Consider the following 19,919-nt stretch of genomic DNA (forward strand, 5'->3'; position numbering starts at 1 on the left):
GTGTATTTGAATAATCAAATATAGTGTATTTTTTGTATTCGCTTGTATTTCGAAGGCGAAAATGTGTATTCGTCATTTTTTTTAGTGTATTTTTTTGTATTTCACCGAAGATTTGACTGGAATCCGTTGTTTCTTCTCCTTCTTCTATCTCCTTGTATCTCGGAATTTTGAGTGTATTTCGTCCATTTTTTAGTGTAAACATAAGTTTAATATATTTGGCTGATTTATTTTTGGAAAAGTTAGATGTATTTGACTGTATGTGTTGTTTGAATGATCTATATATAACTGAACAATGTATCCAAATTGTCACGCCCTAAAACCCACCCTAGACGTGACCGGCATCCGACGTCATGAACAACATCGGAAGGACCTAAACGATGCAATAATGACACTTGAACCCGCCAGGTTCAACATTCGCCTCCAACAATTTATAAAGTAAATGTAACAAATCATGAACATATAACTTAAATCAGCGGAAGTCTTTATTCACCAATAACTTAATCAAACGTAATGACGTGCCCGAGAGTTAATCAATAACTCAACAACTACCCACAAGAACGTATACTATGGAGCTTCTAAGATACTGAGCAATGTCTAAATTATCGGGACGCAGCCCGAAACTAAAAGACGAAAAGTAAATATAGCATGGTGCCCCACGAACAATCATGTGGGCTCACCGAATAGTCTCGAAAGCAGCAAGTTCCCTTAAGTTATAGGCGTGTCACGAACATGCTCTTCAATGATACCTAACATACCATCAAAAACAACAATGGTATGCCTGAGTACTGGGTACTCAGTGAGTGTCTAAGGGGCAATAGTTAACAAAACAAGATATAGTGAATAAAATCAATAAAATGATATCAATGAAAATAACAGTTCAAACCCAGGAATAAAGTGAGTCAGCAACATTAAAGAGTCATCAAAGAACCCAACAATGACAGACACATTAACTTAACTCCTTACCATTTACCAGGCCAAGTATTTCACTTACGAATTCAATATCACCACAAGCCACTCACAAACAACAGGATCCGAAACAAGCCACTCATGGGCAAACTAATCAATCAATCGATACTCCGGGTTAGGAAACCACAGAGGCTAATCGTCCTCTGTACTAGCACAGCAATAGATACTCCGGGCTAAGAAGCTACGGAGGCTAATCGTCCTCTGGACTAGCACAACAATAGATACTCCGGTCTAGGAAGATACGGAGGCTAATCGTCATCTGGACTAGCACAGCAATAGATACTCCGGGATAGGAAGCTACGGAGGCTAATCGTCCTCTGGACTAGCACAGCAATAGATACTCCGGTCTAGGAAGATACGGAGGCTAATCGTCCTCTGGACTAGCACAGCATTAGATACTCCGCGCTAGGAAGCAACAGAGGTCAATCGTCCTCTGGACTGACACAGCAGTACTCGTATCGATACGTTAGGATCCATAACAGCTAGTCGTCCTCTGGATTAGCACAGCTTGCTCATACAGGCCCAAACACCAACAAATTACAAATCATGGCATATTACCGAATCATCAATCATGGCTTAGAGCCGAATCTCACTTCTCAAGTCATCATCTCAAAATGGAGGCATTTCAAGTCATAATCGATTTAGAATCTTATTCAAATCTCTTATTCAATTTCAAGTTCAAGAAACCCATTCAACAACTAAATAAGTTTAAGGTCCAACCTTTAGAAGATTAAGTTCAATCACCCAATAATGGGAAAAACGAGTTTCACAAAGTAGTATAGTTCGTATAAGGTTCGATGCGGGCTTGACCCTACATACGCATGACCTTGTCTAAAAGAAATCATCTTTAATTCCAGAATAAATTCCACCAAACAAGAGTTATCACTTATACAAACAATCAAGGAAGGATTCTCAAATACAATTCATGCTTTCACAATATAAGCGTACTTCACAAGTAGACATAGTTGAAAATATGATTTTTGGAATATAGACATACTTCAAGGAAGGTTTTTGGGAAAATCTAGACATACATGAAAAGACGAATTTTGAAACATAGACATACAAAACACCTTCATAGTCAAAAGGACTTTCTTTAAAAGAGACACACAAATTACCTTTATATTCAAAAAGGATCTTCAAAAGAGTATGTTCAAAAGAGTTCGTAATAATCCGATAGAAAGAGTATGTTCAAAAGAGACATACAAATCACAATAAGATTTTTAAAAGGGAGACATACCTTAATTTGTTAAACGAGGTTTAACAAATCACTTTTCTAATGAAGAACACCCAAACCCTAGCTTGAATCTCTTTGGAAAGAATTATGTTACAAACCCTAGATTTTGGTCATAAAATCATGTTAGAAAGGGATTAGGAACTTGAATTCAACCTAGAATCATGATAGCACTTACCTTGTATGGTTCTTGAGGCTTGGGACTTGTTCTTATTGACTTTAGGGATATTTTTCGTGAATGGGGGGCTGGGGAAATAAACCCCTAACCTTAGATATAACTTAAAACACGTAAACCGACTTTTTGACCCGAAACTGGACCTGTTATGCGATGGGATCGCGCCGCACAAGAAGCGCACGACCCCATGCAGGTCGATATTCAGAAAGGGGGTTTTTGTGCGATCAGTGCGCGACGCATGGCCATCGCACGCGTCCTCACGCGCCTGAAGAAGTGGCGGGTGTCGGTTTCGCACAGTGTTAGGTAAAATGGACATAACTTCTTGTACGTAGCTCCGTTTGGGCCGGGCGACCTACCGTTGGAAAGATATTTCAAAGGGCTACAACTTTCATGAAGGAAGTTTTTCCAAATTCACAACAAATTTTCATGAAAATCTCCTAGAAAACAGACCTACCAAAACTTAGGCGAGTTTAAGAGCCCTTAAGAACTTCAGTAGTTGGTTTGACTTCAAAACGACCATTTTCCACCCGAATTCATCAAGAATGGTTTCATATAGATATTATATCATCTTAATACTAGATTTTTACATATTCACACCTAGTTCAAGTTTACGGGTGTTACACAAATACATTGAAATATAGTTAAATATAGCGAAAAGAAAAGGATTATTAGTATATAAATACCATAAAATACACAATTCGTTTTGGAATGGAGTAACTTAGAGAGAGAGAGACGTGAGCTGTTATGGAGCTTCAGCCGTTATGCGTGATACATGGTTAATTTAATTTGACTTATCATTTAAAATGAAAGAAAAGAATATGTTCCATAAATACAACCTATTTTTGCTTGCCGGATTTTGTATTTCCATGTATTTCAAAAACGCGAAATACAACCGAATTCAACAAAACCTAGCTACGGTTTGTAAATATAGAAAAAGTAGCTATAAATTGTTAGAAGCTATTAAAAGGTAGTTGTTTATGTAAGTTTCACAATCTTTTGTGCTAGTCTTTATTTTTTTTATCCTTCAAATGGGTGGTTTACTTTTTAATTTTTGTCCTTCAAGATCGAATTTATGCCTAGAGGGGCATACGTTACGCATCATAATATTCATAAGTTATGTTAACGCCTTTAAAAAAGTAATGTCAGTTAGGCATAAATTCAATTTTGAAGGAAAAAAAATTAAAGACCAGCCATTTCAAGTGAAAAAATTGTAGAGAAGGGAAAATCGTGCAACTACTTCCTTTTCTTTTTACTGCTTCTTGTTTAACGCTTTGCCCATGTGAATCTATCTATGGTTTCGGGATGTACTTCGAGGCAGGGACCAACTGGCCAAACAAGATCTAGAATTCTCAAAATGTACATTGATTTCTCTTTCTTTCGGTTTTTTCTAAAGTATTGAACCGATTGAGTTAGATTCGCGCCGAATAAATCTACTCAAGAGTAAAGCCGTTTCTTATTTAAATATTTGTCATTTTCGGGACTCAAACTTGAACTTTGGTTAAAAGTAAAGGAATTCTGACCATCTGATTACACCCTTATCCTAACTAAACTAGATTTGAGAAAATGATCGTTGAAATTACGAAAAAGGCTCAACTATGCCATCGAACTATTGAAAATGACTCATTTATGCCACTCGTCAATAGTTTGGCTCATTTATATCATCGACGTTACCAAAATGACTCATCCATGCTCTTGCCGTTACCAAAATAGCTCATCCATGCCATTTTTAATTAACGCCGGTTTTACAATACCAGATATGACATGTGACCTCCAACTAGATTATGGTTGTGGGTGGATTGGGTGAATGGTTGGATTTTTTATTAATTTGGGATTTGAAATTGAGTTGGTTTATAAACAATGTGGACCTCTGATTGGAGGTCACGTGCCATTTCTGGTATTGTAAAACCAGCGTTAATGAAAAATGACATGGATGAGCCATTTTGGTAACGGCGATGACATAAATGAGCCAAACTATTAATGAATCGTATAACTAGTCATTTCCGATAGTTCAATGACATATTTGAGCCTCTTCCGTTAGAAAGTATACAAAAGAGCTTTTCTCTTTCATTTTTCCCCCAATAATTTTGTGAATTGGGCGGGGAGGGCGTGGGGGGGGGGGGGGGGGTTTGGACAGGGACAAAGCAAAGAAAACAGTGGAGCAGTTGGTCACTTCAGAAGGGGACCGCTCTGTTGTATTGGTTGAAAGGCCAAAACATTATTGTTTTCCTTTCTTCTGTATAGTAATGATAATGAAACCCCCTACTGGCCCTAAATTTTGCGACTCTTTTTTACTCATCTGGAGTAAAATCGTTTACGAGTCATTGGCTCTTGAAAATTTGTGGGAACACTGTTGAAAGAACCGACAGATTTGGGAGTTATTCATCGTCTTTCACACCAGTTTAATACGCCAAAGATTTTGTTATTTAAAGTCACAACTCACACCTATTATGAAAGATACTTAACAGTATAAATCATAACTCATACTAAGAGATTTCTGATTAAATTATCTTTGCTGCTTTCTTAATGAAGAATTAATGATTATATTTTTTCTTGTCTTGAAATAATAAAGGTGGAATTGAACAAATAATTAATACCTTCTTAATATTCTTAAGCAACAAATGCTCCCTCTAGATCAAAAAAAGTGTCCACATAGCATTTTTTTTTTTTAAAAAAAAGTATCCACTTATTAAATCAAGAAACAATTAACCTTATCTTTTCAGATTTACCCCTATTAAGTGTTATGTGATCAAATCCCAATGCCTATTTAATTAGGGGTAGTTTAGTCAATTCAATTTTTTTTTCTTGGAATGAGTAGTTTCTTAAGGGGTATGTAAATGACTAAGTGGACTCTTTTTTTTATCCGGATGGAGTATTATTTTTTGGCTAAAGGACAAATAAGAAGGACCGGGAAAGAGTAATATAAATACATTTGGTAAAAAATTCAAATTCATTAGTCAAAAAAATAATGAATGAAATGATTACCGTACTTACAAATTTAAATTCTTAGATTCACGTTTGACAATGATGTTAATATTCTCTTATTCAATTATTCTTATAAATATCACAAACCATCAATGCAAAAAAGTGGAGAGAGACACCGGTGTGTTTATTTACTAGGCTTTTCTCATTTTTAAATTGATCATTTAGCATTCGAAACTCACGACATGATGAATATGAATTGCATAGAGTAAACTTACTGAAAAAGGTACAATTCAACCAAAAGTCATCTTCATCTGCAATTTAAACTCGAGAGTTTCGATTAAAAATGAGCAAATAAATCTCAATCCATCTCTTAACATATCCGTTAATGATGCCTTTGGCTGCTAAGCTCGAAGGGGGTTTATATCATATGTGGTTGGGATTAGCAGTCCAATAGGATGGAAGATACTTAAAAGCCTACGTTTCGATCACAAACCATCAATGCAAAAAAGTGGAAAGAGACACCGCCGTGTTTATTAGCTAGGCTTTTTCTCTTTTTTAAATTGATCATTTAGTATTCGAAACTCACGATACGATGAATATGAATTGTGTAGAGTAAGTAAACTCACTAAAAACACGTACAATTCTACTAAAACTCATCTTCATTTGCAATTCAAACTCGAGATTTCCAATTAAAAATTAGCGGAGAAATCTCAATCTATCTCTAACATATCCGCCAATGATGCCTTTGGCTGCTAAGCTGGAAGTGGGTTTATATCATATGTGGTTGGGATTAGCAGTCCAATAGGATGGAAGATACTTAAATGTCCACGTTTAGATATTCTAGTGGTGCTCAACAACAATTGGTCCCCACATTTGTGGACTCACAATTATATGTGCCACAATTCGTACGCCGATATATAATTTCGCCATAGGAGCCAACGCACGCGATTCCACTACAAGTTTTGGCAAATTAACAAATTCACAATGTTATGGGAAAGCTACCCAATGAGAGATATTTTTATTGTGGTCCTGGTGGTCCCACAATTTTGTACTTGTAAACTGTAAAAGGCACAATACCTTCCATAGAGAGGGTAAATTTGATTTTAAATAGATATTTTTTGAAACTATTAAAATATATCAAGTTAAATATTTAAATGTAAAACAATACAGTTGCAGTGAAAGGGACTTCTTTCCAGAAAAGGTTACTCACAACAGACCAAATTAATAGATATAGTATAAATATTTGCATAGTAATAGTTAATTAGTACACATTCTCAACTCATTTTACCATTTAATCTTGATGAGTTAATGTAGTTTGATACTAATAACAGGTGCCAAATATTTATTTTTGCGGTGCTTATTTAGATAACAACCGACTAATCACTCTATTACAAATGCAACTTAATTGCACTGAAAATGGTATTCATGGCATAAAATAGGAGATACATTTGAGTGTATGACATCTAAGATTTTTATTCATTTGGCTTTCATTGGTCAATGTAATATGAAGTTAGATGACTATTAGTGAAAATTTAAGTTGAAATTATTGCATACCTGTTGATGACATGCAGTGTCACAAGCGTATTGTTATTTTTATTTGGTCAAACCCATCGACAAACACCTGTGGTTGTCCACTTCTTTCACTTGAGCACCTAAAGTGACCCTTGTTCCATTTAGACGTCTCATGTGGGCCATTCCTATTCCGCTTAGACACTTTTTGTACCATTATCGGAGCAAAACCAACACCAGTCGTCTCCTACGTGGATTAAGTGACCAATTAATTTGTGTCAGCTCATTTATTGTGTCAACTCAATTAAATTGTGTCAACTCATTTTAATTGTAAATTCACTAATTTGTAAATTCGTGGAGTTTTGACCATTAAAAATTGGGGCTTTTGGGCTGGTTGGATGTGCAATGAGGTGGCGCCCCCTTTGGTGTTGGTTTTGCTCAGATAACGGTGCAAAAAATGTCTAAGTGGAATAGGAATGACCCACCTGAAGTGTCTAAATGGAACAAGGGTCACTTTAGGTGCTCAAGTGAAAGAAGTGGACGACCACAGGTATCTGTAGATGGATTTGGCCTTTTTATTTTTAGAGAATGTGTCAAAATAGTATATCCTCTTTTCTAGGCAACATTTTCTGAGAATAGTTCGGAAAAAAAACTTAATTAGTCACGTTACTGTTTAAGTACATGTGATTATGAAGTAACATGGTATAGTCAGGGGCAGAGCCAGGTATAGGATGAATCAACTTTGGCGAAAAATTATACTATTTATGTATAGTTAAAATTATTTTTATGTATATTTAGTAGATGTTGCATCTCCTTTGACTTCTTTGTATGTTCACTTCTACATATTTTGAATCCTTAGTGAAAATTTTGGCTCCGTCATTGGGTATAGCATGAAGTTTCAATCAACTAAGTTGCATCCACAAGTTGAGACAAAGAACACATTGGCAATTATTAGTGTTTAATTAAATTGTGTTTATTGAACTTAATGAACGGTCTCATAAACCTCAGTTGAGAAAATGAGTCAAAACACTAATCCTAATTAGGAGGTCAATCACTGACCTTATCATGGATTCTGAAAGGTGATTGGTTGGGACATTCCACCTGTTGATAGCAACATGAGTCATCGAATGAATTCCTTTTTCCTATAAATTACACAAATGTCACTACCAAATCATAATCAACAAAATCAAGCATATTAACCGACTTCTCCTGCAAAATACTGAAGTCATTACTTACAAATAAAATTTTACAATCAGTAGTTTTAGGTGAAATAAGGGTGCTCGTTTAGTAAAAGTAATTCTTTTTCAAGTCATATTCTGTTTCAAATATAATTCCACTTTGAAATATCTTCTTTCAAACATGAAGATAAGCTTTCAATTCGACGCAAATATTTTTTTTTTTTCATTTGACGCAACTATTATCCAACGCCTACTTAGTGGGTTGCCACTTGCCTATATGTATTTGGGGCCCATTCACCAATACAAGTTTCTGTTTAGGTGAACTTCCGGGAATCATAATGAGGAGCCAAACCATATTTCATTTCATGTAGTATAAATTAATTTTTTTATCACAGTTTATGCGATGTATCTTTTTTAGCTTGTCCGAGAAAAAATAATACATGTCTTATTTAGAATTAATTTAAATTTGAACTTTTTATAGGAGAACATGATCATAGATAGGAGATTATGTAGGACACGAATTATTATAGAAGATTAATAGGTAGTTGCGCGTTGTCCTACTTATCCGTTTATACTAGTAATCGTAGTATTATTCTTATACTTTCTTGTCATTCGATTTATGTTACTATATATTGTTTTTTGTACTTGGATTGTCGAATTCATAAGTAGTAGGCACTGCTCCTTTTTTTCACAGTGCTTTATACTGCTTTGAGTTACTTGTCCCTATGCCGAGAGTCTATCAGAAACAACCTCTCTACCTTCCAATATAAACATAAGGTCTGTGTAAACTCTATCCTCTTAGACCAAACTTTGTGGGATTTCACTAAATATGTTGTTATTGTTAAGTTTGAACATTTTATTTTTATTGTTAATGAAAGAATTTTAATCACGCAAGTATATGTAACTATTTTTTTAGATAACACGTTTTAAAGATTTTCTTTATCCTTGCATTTTATGTCCAATCAAATTACTTGATGAAAATTGAGATGGAGGGAGCTCAGAATCCAGAGTATATATTTTCCTATTTTAATACTTTCTTCTTATTTTATAACTTTTTCTATTAATTATTCTTTTTTTTTCTAATTTTGAATATAAAAAGAGAGGTTGAAGGAGTGAGAAAACTTTTTCATAAGTTGCAGTATCCACAAGCACCATTCCTATCCAATCATAATCCACCACCTTCAGCTTTTCCCTATTCTCTCTCTGTTTCTTCTCTCCTCCAAACTCCAATAATTTTTTTTTGGGAAAGCAAATTTAAATTAATTCTTCTATAGCTTTTCTTGTTTATACTTTACTATTTCTTGTTCGTCCTGTTCTTACCATCTCTCTCTCTCTCTCTCCTTTTCTCTTTGTTGTTCAGTCATAAAGGGAAAAAGAAGAAAGCAGACACAAATTTTTTGCTTTTCTTTCTTCCCCTTACATAGCCCCAAGAATTCTCAAATTCAGAGTCTTTGTACTTACTATTTACTCACTTGGGTTTCACAAAATATCCAGCTTTTCAGTGTCACCTTGTTTCTCTCTAGCTAGTGAGCTTTAATTCTGGAAAGTTCTCATTTTTCTTCTTATTTCATGGTTAATAAGCCTAGTACTTTCTTGCTTTCACTGTTTATGTAGAGTTTCAGTGGGTTCAGATCTTAATGAGAATATTTTCTTGGATTTAACTTGGCGTAAGATAATCTTTGTCTGTTTTAGTTAACCCCTTTTTATTTTAAGATTATCACAACATCTAGGATTTTTCTTTTGACAATTATAAAAGGTTGAGTCTTTTCAAGATTCCTCAGGTTGGGGAGGTGGCTATGGTTAAAAGAGTATTCTGATTCCTTTTATAGATGCTGACTTGTTGATTTAACATTGATATTTTTCCATTGTAAAATACCCATCGCTCTGCATTTCCCACTTGGGTTTTCCCCCATACTTCCTCTTGTTCCTCTCCAACTTCATCAAGTTCAAATCTTTCACATAAAAATGCTGTCTTGAATTATCTTTCTTGTAGCTTTTTGCTAGTAAACTTTTTTCCCTCTGTTAAAAATTTGATATTTTTGAGTTTGAGGGTGATGGAGATACTATCACCAGCTCCTTATCTTTCAAATCCAAGCTGGTTTCTTGATGAGGGAAAGAACACAGAGTGGACCCCAGCTGAAAACAAGGCATTTGAGAACGCTTTAGCTTTGTTTGATAAAGATACACCAGATAGATGGCAAAGAGTTGCAGCAATGGTACCAGGGAAGACAGTTGTTGATGTGATTAGGCAATATAAAGAATTAGAAGATGATGTGAGCAGAATAGAAGCTGGACTAATTACTATTCCTGGTTATAGTACTTCACCTTTTACATTAGAATGGGGTAATAGCCATAGTTTTGATGGATACAAACAGTCTTATGTTGTTGGTGGCAAAAGGCCTTTGTCTAATAGGCCTCCAGAACAAGAAAGGAAGAAGGGTATTCCATGGACAGAGGAAGAACACAAGTGAGTTTGATTCTAATTTCTTCATAATAGTGCTTTTTTCCTTTTTTTAATGCATGTTTGGCTACTTTTTGTATGGACCACCCTATATTTTCTCTTGATTTTTGTATCCCTATATCACTTAGTGCACCAAACAACTTGGCATAACATGTTAGGCAGTGGAATAATGAAGTGCCAGCTAATAAACAAAATGTGACAAGTTGACAAATCAGAGGCGGACCTAGACCTAGAGTGTTAGGAGCGGATTCAATTGAACCCATCACTTTCATCATACATGTGTAAAAAGCTCTGAAGAGTAGTACAAATATTCAGTTTTCGACCCATATTTCAAAGAGCTTATTAAGTTTCTGGTCGCTTCTGACTGTTTGAGTGCCCAGAAAGCTGACATGTACTCTTAGACCTGGTTTTGATCTGTTAATCTATAAAGATTCTTCATGTTCATTGATGTTTATATGATTAAATTCGTTATTGACAAGGGAGTTTGCTTGATTCTTGTACAGGTTGTTTCTAATGGGGCTTAAAAAGTATGGAAAGGGCGATTGGAGGAACATCTCGCGCAACTTTGTTGTTACTAGAACTCCAACTCAAGTGGCTAGCCATGCTCAGAAGTATTTTATCAGACAACTTTCTGGTGGCAAGGATAAAAGACGGGCGAGTATTCATGACATTACAACTATAAATCTCAACGATAATCAAACGCCTTCACCAGATTACCAAAAACCAACTTCACCAGATCAATCCACTGTGATTTCCCAGCAGCCAAAATCGGCTGTCAATGCCATGCACAAAATGCCATTTCAGTGGAGTCAGGCCAATATGGGCTTCAATTCAGCACAAGGAAGTTTGTTCATGTCTCCTCTTTATGGAGGAAACTCATATGGGAACCCTAAAATGCAAAGCCAAATTATGCATGAACCTTACTTTGGATCTGAAAGTATGAATTTTCAGCTTCAATCGGCACATCAGTATCACCATGCATGACATAGGCATATTCGAAATATCAGAACTTTGATCAGTGCCTGAAGAAAAAGCTTATTTTAAATTCGGCATGTTAGCTTTTGTTTCTGCTTTTATCCGTCTCTCTTGTATTGTGAATATGTTGATTGGCACTTCAAGTCAGCCATGAGTTAGTGTGTCCTTTTAGGAAGTCTAAAAAATCCTTACTCTCTGTAGTCTGTACTTAAAAACCATAGTACAAGTGGAGTTCATATAACATGAGCATAGAGGAACGAACGGAAACCTGTAAAATCCTTTTGAGGGAATAATAGAATTACAAGAGATGCAAGGAAAATGATCTGAATTGTCACTGTTACATTATGTCGTTATGTGCATTTCATGAAGATCATGGAGTATTACAAGCTATTTTACTCAAACTTATGGCATTTGAGTCTTGAATATTGATAGTGGTGACCCTGGATATTCCTAGAACATTTTGGCCAATCCTTTTGGATGCAAACATAAGCAGAGAAGTACACAATATTTTCAGAAGATACATGTTCTAAGGAGAAAGGGTACCTGCTTTTTGCATAGTCTAAGACAATAAGCCAATTAGACTGAACAAAGAAGCACTGCAATTGGATGGTGAGTGCAAATTGGCCTTGTCACTAAGCACTCATTTAACAGTTAAAGAGTGTTTTTGATGCAATATGGGTTCCATGGGGTCAGTTGAGCCCTACATTTTTGACAAGAAGCTTAACTATATACGTGAAAAATCAATAAAATTTTAATTAATTTAATCTTGAACTCATAATTTCTGCAATTTGTTAAGGTGATGAGAAAATAAAGATTGAACATATCAAGTTTAAATTTTGAATTTGCTTCTATTTGCAAGGACAAGTTTAGTTAACCGCGCTTGACTTAGAAGCTTTCTAGGCGAAGCTGAGTCTACATTCCACTTACTCAAGCATCCTATTCTTCAAACCTTCCCATACAACACCCAACAACCCCCCCCCCCCCCCCACCCCCCACCCCTCTTCCCCTCTTCCGTGAAGATTATGTGTCCTTTTTGTAGATCTTTTTCAAGAGATCCTTTTGAAAAATAAAGATATAACTTGTAGGAACATTGATTAATGACTAAACTAACATGATCTAAGAGTATAAAAGTAAGATTCATGGCAGATTTCTCATACTAAAAAATGTACTTGTTTTTCTTTCTTTTGGTGTTTTGGTAATCAATTGCAGGGACTTTCTCTTTTAGACTCATTCACTTCAAAAGTTTTAGTCAATTTAGGTATGACTATTGCACGAGTGCTGTACTATTTTCTAATCAATACTCTATATGATTGCTTTGTAATTTAATATACCACATCATACCAACTTTTTTTTCTTTAAAGCATAAAAAAACAAGGAAGTGAAAAAAAACAAAGATTTCACTGTTCTTTAATTTGGTGCTAAACCATGGCCTCTTCTATGGAGACAAAGGTCATTCTTCCATTAGATCACTCAATCACACTATTTTATTTTTATGCCTAACTAATTGACGATATCAGTGTGCTTTGAAATAATCCAGCTCTGCATGATTGTAACCATCCGAACTAGTAACTCTTATAGTTAAATTATTTGATTCGATGTAAACATCGAGAACGGATAAGTATTTCCAAGTGAAGCATGTGTGTACTTTTAGACAGACCAATAGCATCTAGTTTTCTTGGTATATTCAATTGCAGACTCATCAAGAGCATTATGCTTAAGTGGTTTACTAAAACAGTTGCATACTACAGGAAATGACAAAAAGTAACATTCTTTTGTGAAAAAGAGAAGAGCATAATAATCTGCAAGTTGCAGAAGGGTAAGCCACTAAGTCAAATTTATTCGAATTTTCATCTCCTCCTTCACCAACTACAGCCACACATGAAAGTCCAACAATTAACACTTTCGGCATACAAAAGTTGTTTCCCTTATTTATTTTCCTGAAAAATACATTCCGATTACAATATTCTGATTCTTGTTCTTGGAAGATATTCCAATGGATCAAGCAGAGGACCTTGTTTACATTTACCAAATGATGCTGCAATTACTGATATGGTGGAAAAAAAGTTAGCTGGGATCTCTCAGTGGACCAGAGAGATCTGTGAATGATCTCATGTGGGGGGCTTTTCTTCCTTATTAGAGAAAAAAGAATTAATTCTTTAAGAATAATTAACCTAAATAGCCTCCCGCCCACTCAACCGTTTAAACTAACAATAGTCGGCGGATGTATAATCCATATATAATACGTGCATAACGAATGTATAATCTAAGTATACGGCTAGAAAAAGTAAACAGTAAATCCAGTCAGCTATTTGTGTAAAGATCCCTACTTTTTATAACTAGGAAATCTGTACCACAGCTGACACTTTGAAACTTGGTGAGTAATGAATCTGTGCTTCTACGCTTCTCCGCTTAAAACTAGGCTGTCTGCGACATGGTTTGAACTAGTGACATGAGTTTAGATCACATATCTCAGGCTGCTCTTTTGACATTTCGAACCAAAGCTTTGCCGGCATCAGAGAAAAAGAATCTATAGGAAAAGAAAACATAGTGCTGCATATGTATTTTCTAGTGAAAAGCGTACAAATTACCAGACAATTTTTTTAAATGAAAAAGAATATAAGTCCTGTAAGACTTAACTGTGCAAGGCTATAAAACACTAGTTTATTGTTAATAGGAAAAAGGCAAATCAGAACTTGATTGAACATCATACATGAAGATACAGCTACTAGCTTCTCTTTTAGTTATTTGACATACAACAGTAATATATGACTCCATTCAGGAGCAAGAATGCAGTCGAAGTTCTCCTCGAGGACCTCAATCAAAGAATTACTGGCTGATATGGTGATGTTTAATCCATGAACGTCCCATTTAAGCATTTAAGTGACTCTCGTTTTTGCTTGTTTCGGTTGTCAGTCCAAATCCGAAAGGAAATAAAGGATTGGAATTCCCGTGAGCATGCATTGGCAATTGATCCACAGTTTTAAACCATGTCACAGGTAGTTTCCCTTGAAATGGATAATCTCCAAAAAGGACATCTGTGATTCCCGCTCCTTCAGTTCCAGGCAACCAAGCTGCAACAAACGCATCTACTTTTTCCAGGAGACGTGGTTCTATAACCATAGGTCTTCCAGAAATGAGAATTGTCACTGTGGGAACTCTGTCAGCAACAAAGGTTGCAATTTCTGTTCCATTAAATGGAATTTTTAGCTCTGGATCATCACCACCAGTTTCACAATACGGACCCTCACCAATCGCCACGATAGCAAAAGAGAAGTTTAGATTAGCAAAAGTTTCTGCCGTAGGATTTGGCTCAAATACTATCTCAGTTTTGTCTCCTATCACTTCCCGTAATGCATCCAATATGGTTGTGCCTATGAAAAATGGATCATAAAATAATTGCAAATTATAGTCCGTAAGATTCTCGATCCACAGACCTGAATTGGCCTTATTCTTAACCAACTCACCCAGGGGAAGATCACTATTAATTTCTCTTGTTCTTTTTTGTGCTAAGTGGGAAAATCACAAATAACTCTGAGCAGCATTTTGCAAACAAGGGGCAATGGAAGTGAAGCAGGTTGAAAATAGTGAGAGGATGGCTGAATCAACATATTTTTAGATGTTTTTTAATAGGGATAATTACCTTTTTGGACCGCCAAAACAATAATAGCCGACAAAGGTATATGTCTTGTATTTTAAGTATAATATGCATAATCAGTGTGTATGTATTGCATATTTTGGCTAGTACCCATAATTAATTTGGCCTACGTGCCAGAAATTAAGAAAATCCCGTTTTAATATGCCAGATACAAGAAGATACTCGATGAAATATTTTCTCCTGAGGTTTAGGGTGAAGACTAAAGATTCCCTTATCAATTTGAGATACCAAGTGAGAAATGGGACTTTGGACTTTGATTTATATTATATGGTCACTGAACTCTATTGATAATGTATTGTCTATAATCATGTTAGGGATACACTTATGACCAGAAACTACTTACCAACTGTGATTCTGCCACTGAGTCCTGTCCATGTAGCTGTCCATCCTCCACACTGGTACCCAAGATCATCAGCATGAGTTCCAGCGACGAGGATCTTTTTGGCGGTCTTATCTAGAGGAAGGAATGATTTCTTTGGATCTTTCCCATTTTTCAACAAAACTAAGGATTTGCGAACGGCTTCACGTGCTACCTCTCTATGTGCCTTAAACAACGTGACAAAGTAACCCAGAGTTAAATTAGATCCAAGATGGTAAAATCCAGCCACTATTGTTCTAATGCAAAGACAATATAAAGTGTGTAAATAATCCCAATAGGCGATAAAAAGAAGTAAGAATACCTTGCAACCAACCAAATCTATTAATGATCTATCTGCAAATGGATGTTCAAATAATCCAGCAACAAATTTGACTCTCAAGATTCTTTCAACAGCATCATCTACCCTGCTCATCGGTATTTCCCCTGATTCTACCAATGATAGCAGCTCCTCCAAAAATAATTCATATCTGAATGGCACCATCACCTGCAAATATTCACAAAATGCAAACAGATAGTGTGAATTAGGTATAAAAAAAGCTGCTACTTTTGTGGCTTCCAACACAAGGTTTAAACACTACCATATCAATTCCAGCATTGATGGTTGACTTGATTGATTGACGATAATCAGAATCATGAGGGTCGGTAAGCCGTTCAAGCGCTTCCCAGTCAGTAATCAAGAGACCCTGCACCAGAATATAGCTTTAATATTGAAATAAAGTATAGTAGTAAAGAGGACAAAGGAATAAGAAGAAAAGGACTACACATGTTAATTATCAGTCTTAATCCAAACATATATCTAGTTCTTTTTTCCCGGGCTGTTTACCTTGAATCCAAGCTTATCTTTCAGCACCTCTGTTAAAAGATATTTATGAGAGTGCATTTTGTCTCCATTCCAGCTGGAGTAGGATGCCATAACAGTGCAAACTCCTTGGGCAATACAGTCTATATATGGCGCCAGGTGAATGTTAAACATTTCATCATGCGATGCTATTGTATTTCCTTCATTCGTACCATTATCAGTTGCTCCATCACCAACAAAATGCTTTGCACTTGCCATGACATAATTTCTGGAATCAAGAAACTAGTATGAATATTTATGCATTTGAGCTAACACAAATTATAGAGAAAGACAGAAAGCTGGCAAATCTCCAAAAAAGGTAATCTTTGAGGTACTTGTTATTTCAGGATATCATAACTACTTGATTACCAAAATAAGAGAAGCGACAACATATCACGAAGAAAACTCAATCATCTATTTTGCATTTGTTACAAATTATGCTAATGAAAAGATTTGTTTACAACTAGCTTTCTTTTATTACAGTTTGATGTAAATTATTCTGCTAGTTTGTTAACAAAAATTGCAATAAAAGAACTTCCAATTGTGTCCGATAAAACATATTCTGAGAGGTGTGTATAATTCTGACTCTAATTTTTCAAGATGAAAGAAGTTCTGAATGGTTAATTAATTTAATTCGTTACCTTCCAGCAACATAAGGGTAGCCATATGGATGTCCTTCTGGTGGCTGACCTTGCAAGCCGGTGACAAGGGAGGTCATCTTTTTGACAACTTCAGTATCTTCACTGTAACTCTCGTAAAATCTTCCCCATCTAGGGTCTTTGGCAACCTAGCATAATTCAGTTGAAGCATATTCTTATGAAATGGTTAACTTCCATATGGAAGAAATTGGACGAAGAAACTAGAATTTCCTTTTATATTACAAATCAGCTTAATCTGGCAATAACAAGGCTTCAAGTCTAAAGCCCAACATTTTTGGCATACATCAATATCAAGATAAATTCCTCTTTCATACAAGAGTATTCTCTTTTCTCTTCCAGCATAACAATAGTGGAAGAACGAAATTCATTTGCATTTCATGTTTTCAAACTTTATTGTGGCAAAGTGAACTGATATGGATTATGTTCCTATGGAACTGAAACCAAAGACAAGAGAAAGAGAGGATTGAAACAAATATCTAAGAACTTAGTTTCTTAAATCGCCTATATAACAGTCCAGGAAACTATTCAAGCAGAATCTTGATAGCAGAGACACTGCCCTGGAGACTGCAGTGTCAGTTTTCTTCATCAACAACATCAGATAGACACTTTTAAGTTTAAAATAACTTAAAAATACATATCAGTAGGCATAAATGTTTAGACAGGAAATAAATTATGCTAGCTTTGCTTTTATGACAAGACGGCGGAATTTTTTTCTCAAGATCTCTACTTCATTGATAGGAATTGGGATAATATTTTGTTACTCAAACGGGTTCTTAGTCCAGCCAAATTTATACCTACGAGCATCAAGTTTAGCGAACACAAAGTTGTAAAAGGAAGATTATTTTTTACTTACAGCAACACATGGAGCAAAAGCATAGGGAGCTCCACACGCCCTGGTTTCAAGAGCTGTCACCTCTCCTATCCTTCTTACTAAATCAGCATCTCTACAAAAATATATATACCCTTTAGCATCAGCCTTTCTAAAACGCCAAACCCTAGTCAACACACTACTTTTTTCATTAGTACAGCTTCGCAAAAGCAAGTCTGTGCTTGCAACTTATAATATAATTGATATAAAGTTCGAGCTGAAGATACTTGCTACCCAATCATTGTATTTTTGTAAAGGTAGTACCTTTACAACATAGGTATCAATAGAGGAGATGATAGAATTTCAACTTTATAGGTCTAGATTTTAGAACGACTACAAGTGTTAATAACTGGTATCTAAATTTAAGATGTGTACATATTTAATGAATTTGTTAAAACAACACAACACTATCTGAACATTGAGTTCAATAGAATCCATAGTTGGGCTTCTACCTCCGCCCCTTAGGTGATCAGTTGACTCTAGCCATCAAGACTTAGGCAAACTCAATCACCTAACAATTTTTTCTATCTCTATTGTAAATTGAACCATGGTCTTTCGTAGTTTTCACTAACTCATTTTTTTTTTTGCACAGATATCCACTTCCTATACTATGCATACAAAGTGTATATTATAGTAGTAACTAACCTGGTGGTTCCAAGTCCAATGTTGTGAGGAAAAATAGTGGCACCCCATACATTATTATTGCCATGAATAGCATCAGTCCCATAGAAAATGGGGATTCCAAGCCTGGACTCAACCGCGCCCTTTTGAAATCCATCAATCATATTAGCCCAATCAGCTGACTCTGCATTCTCAAATGGTCTACTTCCACCTCCACTCAAAACACTCCCTACAAAATTTTCAAAACAAGTTCAAGAAAATCAAAACCCATAAATAATAGGAAGTTATAAAAAAGAGAGAGAGAGAAAAAAAAAGGGGTTAATGGAGTTTAATATAAATACCAATGCAACGATCTCTAATAGCAGAAGGATTAGCAACAGCTCTTTCGATCTGAGTCATTTGACCGATCTTTTCTTGAAGTGTCATTTTAGAAAGGAGGTCTTTAACTCTTTCTTCAATTGGGGCATTTGGATCTTTGTAAATACAATCCATTGCTCCAATTAATTGAAGAAGGAGATCTTAATGGGAAATGAGGAAGAAAAAATTGAGGAATAAGACATGAGCCAAGGTTTCTATTTATACTTACGTGGAAGACTTTTATAGAAATAGGATAAAAGATGAAGACACAGTGGGAAAGTGGGTCCAGATAATAGTCGAATGATGTTGCTGCTGACGTGGCTCATACACTTGTATGCTGTGTTATTGGATAGAGAAGTTTAGGTTCAGCGAATTGCACTCATGTGAAAATTAAATTTGTACTCCCTCATGTGAAAATTAAATTTCTTCACTTTTAATTATGCACGCCCCTTAAAAAAATAATAAATGGGGTGCATAATTTATCAATATACTCATAGTAATTAGTACATATTTTTATTGAATTTGTAAAATGATTTAAAGTGACTATTTAATACTATGGATAAAACAAAAAAAAAAAATTATCTTGTTTTAATATGCTAAAAATAATAAGTAAAAGTGAAAATTTATTTTTAAAATACTGAACAAGTAAAAGTGAATTGGGTTGGCAGGGGGTAACTATTTAGTTTTGGCAGCATATGATGTGAACAGCCTACATTTATTACTTCTACCACTTGTGTTAATTAATTTTTTTTCTTTTTATACACTAGTCCTAATTACTAAACCTGTATTAATGGAGTAATATTTATTGGCCATACGATCTTCAATCCTGTTCCATAATTAACGAATTTTAGAGGGATATATGGGATGTAGTTGTTTAAAAGTTATTCGATTAGTGTTAACCCCTTAAGGTCGTTTGGTGCATGGTATAAGCTGAAATATCCCAACACTAATTTTTTGTACCATGTTTGATAGAAGGTATAAATTTATCCCGGGATAAATTTATACCTTGTACCAAATATGATACAAAATGCATCTCATGATATAAGCTGAGATATCCCTTCCTATCCCACTTATTCCGGATTTATTTTATCCTATCTCCTAAATGGGATAAAATAGTCCCAAGAT

General features: G+C 35.3%; 2 protein-coding genes across 2 annotated transcripts; one reads left to right on the top strand and one right to left on the bottom strand.

Moving 5' to 3' along the window:
• The first annotated feature begins 9,132 nt into the window (after positions 1 to 9,132).
• On the top strand, positions 9,133 to 11,736 carry LOC132606041 (transcription factor DIVARICATA-like). Its single transcript, XM_060319351.1, has 2 exons — positions 9,133 to 10,448; positions 10,946 to 11,736. The coding sequence occupies exons 1-2, from the start codon at positions 10,036 to 10,038 to the stop codon at positions 11,424 to 11,426; spliced, it is 894 nt and encodes a 297-aa protein (XP_060175334.1). The 5' UTR covers positions 9,133 to 10,035; the 3' UTR covers positions 11,427 to 11,736.
• A 2,213-nt stretch (positions 11,737 to 13,949) lies between these two features.
• On the bottom strand, positions 13,950 to 19,002 carry LOC132606045 (uncharacterized). The gene is made up of 9 exons (XM_060319357.1): positions 18,779 to 19,002; positions 18,462 to 18,666; positions 17,802 to 17,892; positions 16,931 to 17,076; positions 16,275 to 16,518; positions 16,030 to 16,134; positions 15,753 to 15,935; positions 15,416 to 15,617; positions 13,950 to 14,788 (listed from the first exon to the last, which is right to left on the bottom strand). Exons 1-9 carry the CDS (start codon positions 18,927 to 18,929, stop codon positions 14,286 to 14,288), a joined length of 1,830 nt encoding a protein of 609 aa, XP_060175340.1. The 5' UTR covers positions 18,930 to 19,002; the 3' UTR covers positions 13,950 to 14,285.
• Between the last annotated feature and the right edge of the window lie 917 nt (positions 19,003 to 19,919).

The sequence above is a fragment of the Lycium barbarum genome, chromosome 1, assembly GCF_019175385.1.
Source record: "Lycium barbarum isolate Lr01 chromosome 1, ASM1917538v2, whole genome shotgun sequence".
Classification (NCBI taxonomy): Eukaryota; Viridiplantae; Streptophyta; class Magnoliopsida; order Solanales; family Solanaceae; genus Lycium; species Lycium barbarum.